The sequence below is a fragment of the Nanorana parkeri genome, unplaced genomic scaffold, assembly GCF_000935625.1.
Source record: "Nanorana parkeri isolate BGI_ZX_2015 unplaced genomic scaffold, ASM93562v1 scaffold103, whole genome shotgun sequence".
Classification (NCBI taxonomy): Eukaryota; Metazoa; Chordata; class Amphibia; order Anura; family Dicroglossidae; genus Nanorana; species Nanorana parkeri.
The window spans coordinates 607,683-613,682 of record NW_017306371.1 but is presented as its reverse complement, the minus strand read 5'-3'; the positions used below and the strand labels follow the sequence as shown (position 1 = coordinate 613,682).

General features: G+C 37.9%; 1 protein-coding gene across 1 annotated transcript in view; it reads left to right on the top strand.

Annotated features, from left to right (window-relative positions):
- Positions 1-6,000, top strand: part of GRIN2D (glutamate ionotropic receptor NMDA type subunit 2D) — a 334,622-nt gene that overhangs the window by 115,301 nt on the left and 213,321 nt on the right. Inside the window, exon 3 of the mRNA XM_018552951.1 lies at positions 4,632-4,746. Within this exon, the coding sequence (XP_018408453.1) occupies positions 4,632-4,746 (115 nt within the window). The remainder of the gene's footprint in view (positions 1-4,631; positions 4,747-6,000) is intronic.

Genomic DNA, 6,000 nt, shown 5'->3' with positions numbered 1-6,000 from the left:
TTTTTTTTTTTTTTTTTTACATACATATTCATTACCATTACTCTGTGCTATGTTGTATCTTATACTTCGTTCCACTTGTCTTGGATAAATTGATCAGTCCAGATAAAATCCTGCTATTATTATGATAATCCAAAATGGTTTTAATATCATGCAGTATATGTGATAAGAAGAGAGACATTTACAAATTATTGGGCATATGAAAGTTTTTATACAGACAATTACATGCGCATCATAATAATATTAAAAATATAATAATATAAAGTATACACCTTTATGAAGGTAAGCCTTACGTGTTATCAAGTTTCAGGAATATCGTCACGTAATAGGATAGAGTTGGCATGTAAGAAAGGTTGGTGTATAGAATATAACAAAGCATATTAAATGGATACATGTATATATACTGTATATAGGGTTAAATACTATCACAGCAGGTTTCAGCTTGATTTCTGCTATGTCCAGTGATGTCTGCAGTCTTATAATAATTCCATTGTTCAGAAACAAATATTATCAGTCCTCATATGATAGCAGAAACTATCAGCATATGTTTCATAAGATTAAAAACACACTCTACTACAGCCAAAGCAAGAGGACCTGTTACCTACCATACACCGCACGCTAAAAGCTATGTTGTATATTCAAAAGTAATGACCACTGCGCTCTATATACTATGTTGTTCATTACATAGTCCTACTTTGTAAGCTGCACTGCACATACATCCTCCTGACTTAACTGTTCATTGTTGCAACAGTTGCTGGTTGATTTGCCCCAATTATTAGTTAGGCTCAGAGTGTCAGATATACTGTATGTCTATATTCTGTGTACAGAAAATTGTGTATAATGGAAGGGTTTCATTTTTAAATAATTATCATTTGTCCTGAGGTTTATGTGTGTTTGTGAGACTATTACTTGTGGCATGGTAAATAAGGCATATATTGTGTAGCGTATGTTTGCATTGTATACAGGGAGAAGCAGGCTTAGGCTCTATTTAACCGTGCTCTTTTAAACCATACTCTCCTGATCAGGAAATTAATAAGGAGATTTGTAGTAATGCAACTTTTTTCTCTCCAGTCTCCCCAAGGGAATCATAGGACTATAATAATTCTAGCAACACTTGTAACTAGCCCTGTAAAAGTCAAACATTTTAAATGCTATTTTTTCTTCTGAAAAGGTATAGCTTCATGTTATCCACTTGAGGATTTTGAATCTAAGAGATGTGTCCTAAAAAGGTTTATAGGATGCATCTCTTACCTCCAGCCTCTCTCTCCCTGCTGCCTCTCCCTCCACTGATATTTGTGTAAATTACTGGCTGTCAAGATGACAGCCTGTCATTTCTTTATATTATTCAGCAGGAGCAGCTGTCAGAAAACAGCTGCTCCTGCTGACCTTAGATAGTAAGCTCCTTGAGGGCAAGGACTGATGTGAATGTGCACTGTGTAAAGCGCTGCATAATTTGTCGGTGCTGATCAAATACCAATAATAAATAATGAACTCTTTCTTCCCTTAACTATCATTTTTTTGCTGATTTTGTTTCTTTGTTTTCATAGTAACCTGTGGCAACAATGCAATGTTTTCTGAAACTATATTGTTACATTAAGAAAAGTGAGCTGAACAAGTAGAGTCCATGAGTGCTTTCCCCTATAGTCAACCAGATTCGACACAGTGGGTCTACTAGATCTGGGAGCCAAATAAGTCTCAACTTATTCGACGGTGCTTGTTCAGAGCCAGTGACTAAGGGGTCTATTCACGAAGTAGCCAAAGGATCTGGCCGTAGCTTTGGCCGATCCTTCGGCTAGCTTCGGCCCCAGGACCCCTTCGGTTCATTAGAACCGAAGGGCTGCTGTACGGGCTATTCACAATAGCCCGTACAGCTCCTGAACTTAGTTGAGCCGAAGGCATATGCCTCGGCTCGGCTGAGCTTCTGACAGCTGGGCGGACTTGCAGAGAGATCAGCGTCCCTGGTTACCAGCTAACCAGGGACACTGATCTCCAGACAGCAAACACTCCCGGGCGCCCAGGAGAGAAACACTGCTTTTTCTTTTTTTTTGTCTTTATTTTGACACGGAGCCATGTCAGAATAGACAAAAATAATAATAATTTTGCCCATAGGAATGCATTGCTAGACTCCTATTGGCTATTTCAATTTTCGGCTGAGTCGACCTCCTCCTGCCCTTCGGGTCGGCCGAACATGCTGGGCATGTTCGGCCGACCCAAAGGCACGTGAAGCCACCCGATGTACGGCTGATTTCAACCGTACCAGCCTGAAGTGAATAGCCGAAAAGCGTTCGGCTCACTTCGCTTTAGGTCGGTCATTCACTCGGCTGCCTATGGCAGCTTAGTGAATAGACCCCTAAATGTATTAAATCTGGATGATGACTGTGACAGTCATCTTCCAGATGACTTAGCCAAAATTAGTTAGCTATCATGTTAAGAAAGAGGACAGCAATGGCAACCTATGTATTTCTGTACATGAAGACAAAGCAATCTTACTCTAGCCATATATAAAACACTTACAGAATAGATGTCAGTTGAGTTACACAATACTCTATACCTATGCTTTAGCAAATACAAGATGAGAATAGAAAATTCTTATTCTCCAGAAACACGATTAATTTCAGCTTTCAGGAGCAAAATGGCTTACTCAACAAACCTTTTATGAACTGACATCCTGTAGTAATGGAAATCCTATTGTTGACTAGCAGTGCAACAAAAGTTCAGTTCCTAACAGACATATAAAGAATGTCTGTAATGCTCTCAAAACAAAGTCCATTATTTCTCTAAAATATCCAAATGTTCCAGAGTAGTAGAATTTCATACCAACCTTTCATGACTCACAAAACCTTTTCTATTTTCATGAATATGCTAAATCTTACCTTCACTATAATATAAGATGTATGCGGTAACATTTTTCATTTTACAAAACATTGTATTTCCTAGATGTTAGGTTTGTGGATATTAATGCATTAGATTTATTTTAATAAATTGAGATTATCAACCATCATTAAGGGCTCATTCACATTGTTGCAGTGCAATCATTTATGTCATTTTGTGTGCTAATGTAAATGACATTAGTATTGTGTGTTTATTTTTAATGGCATGTCAGTGCACTGCAAAACATGTAAAAATGCACCTGCATCCTTTTTTTTTAATGCAGCACACCACAACTCAGAATTGTTACATATGTGTTTTGTGGTGCACTATAATGCAGGTGCATTATTGTTTGCTGTATATAATAAGTTTGATACATGATAAAATATATCTCAATGCACATATACTGATGCATTACCTTGCATTGTGGTAACACACAGTAAAATGTGCATTTTAATATTCAACTGAAAATCGAATAACCCTAAACAGAGTATATCTTGATCTACTGTCCTCCCTTAGTTCATCTGCTAGTAACATCACCAGTAAAGGTCAGGCCACTTTAAAAAATATATTTATATACACATATATGGCAAGAAATAATCTAAAAGGTCCCCAAGTGTTAACCAATATATTTATGTATATGTCTGTCCACTGCTCTCTACCCCTGTACATGCTAGACTCTTGTGCATCTGGATACCCAAACATATATAATTTGTAATGGTTGCTGAAGGACCTTATTTATTGTTATACAGGGGCCTAACCCTGCGATTTTTTAGATTGTCAGGAGGTACACAGTTCTTAGTCCCTGTTATGTACTTAAGAACTACCATAAACATTTAAATTGTTTACCCACTGCTATGCATGACCAGAGTTGTAAGTCTTGCTGACCCCTGCTTCACCACATATTACCAAACAAACTACTTGCAATTAAATATAGAGGGTGCAATTTATCAAAACTGGAGCAGGCAGAATTCTGGAGCAGTTGCCCATGGCAACCAATCAGCATCTCTCTTCAATTTGCTCAGGTAAGATTTGAAAAGAGACAGAGAAGCTGATTGGTTGCAGGGCAAATCTGCTCCAGATTTTGTCTGCTCCAGTTTGAATAAATTCCCCCCATTGTATATCTGAAACGGAGAACCTATGGTAGTGGCAAACCTCACCCCTACAACTGTATTAGGATTACATAATATTTAGGTTGTCTAAGGTGTACCCACAGCGTTAAGAGAAAAAAAATAAGAAAAGTGTCTAAAGTCTGGTTGGAATCACTAAGGACATATATTAGGACTCCTTGTTCCCAGAGAAGCGTCAGCACCAGAGGTGTGCATAACAAACACCCATCCAAATATATTTTCTGTGGTAAGATCTTCTAACCATTTCTACTCTCTGTGGCCAGTTGTAGACCTGAACTGGGTCAAACAATTTATTAGAAAGGGCAAGCAGTTGATAGTTCTAACTAAATTATTACTTCCTTACACTTTCTAACACATTATGCCCTGAGCATACCACATTTGCTGTTCTTATGCGGTAAATGGATTTTTAAAAACTGCTCCAACTTCTACACTGGTGTTTAACTGATTTGTTTGCTATGATTTAGACAAGGTGTCAGGTATTGGCAGCATTATGACCACTGTCAGTCAGGAACATATATTGCTATTTTATCAAACTTTTGATAGATTAGCCAATCAACTATAAGGGCCCTAGAGCAGAATACCAAATGCAGTCCCTTGCTGCTATCATTTACTGAGACTGGAATACTATCTTAACAGATATTTCATGAACATCTCCTGGGGAGGAAAGGACTTCTCATTTAATGAAGATGGGTACCTCATCAATCCTGCACTGGTGGTGATTGCTCTCAACAAGGAGAGGAACTGGGAGGTGGTGAGTGCCTGTGATTTTTACTCCGCTCATAACATCATCTTAGAAGCAAGGCATTTGATTTTATTTGCTCTCAAATCATCATAGCAGATCATCATGCACTTTTGTTTTATTAATTACATTTTTCTTCATGATCTGTAGCATTGCTAGCACAAGTAAGTAACTGCCTACTTGAACTAATAGTTATATTCTAAACATTCTTTTTTTTACTTTAATTTAAAATAACCGAAAAAATTGCTTCTGCCCAGTACAAAAAATGTATGCCTTGGATGATTAAACGTTACAATTCTGTGTAGTTTGTGTGCAAACTCATAGAGTCTGATTGCCATGTCTTGCTCTTTTTTCCTTTATAATAATACAATTTTTGGATTCAAGCTGTTTGGGATACACCTACAGCAATGATATATCCCAACTCCAGTGATGTCATGGTCACTAGGCAAATACCGTCAAAGCTATTGTGTTGTGAGAGTTGCCTTTGGCATACAAAATACAGAACACTAAAGTGAGATTAAAGGAGAACTATGGGGTTATGGCTTTTCCCCATAGTTCTCCTAAGGGTAAAGGGAGGACACAAACTAGCATCCTCCCGTCACCCTAAGCTCAGTATAAGCGACAAGCATTTCGTCACTTCCGGTTTCTGAGCTATAATTCCCCGACTGCTGTGGCCAGGGTTGAAGCTTATCAAGCACAATTATGATAAGCTACATTGGAATAATAGACCCCTAATATCTTCTTAAATAGAATCTGTCACCACAGGTTTGTGACCCCCCTATGTGATAGCAATACAGTTAAGGGAAAAAAAAATTACTTACATAAAATCAATAAAAAACACTAAATCATTTGATTAAACTCCCCCTACAAGCACATACAAACACAAGCAAATGACGGTTGTACCTTCATACAAAAACAACGATTGCACCATACATGTTGGGCCACAAAAGCCAGAGAAAGAGCAATAATTCTAGGGCTGCCATTGCTATCTCCGTGTTTGATACATTCTAAGTTCTTGCTCTGGAAAAAGTATGCATAGTCTGCATACTTGTTCCAGGTCACTGACACTAACTACTGAAGCCTTTGGAACAGCATAAAGGCCAGGCAACTATGATGTTCAAAAGAGAAATTCAACAATGGCAGACTACATGTTTTCTTGGTACAGGGTTCCTTTAAATTTAAGCTCATATGGTCACATTTTAAAAGTAAAAGTAAAGAAATGATGGTCAGTGCTGCCCCACAGCAACCAGAACACAGCTTGGGAGA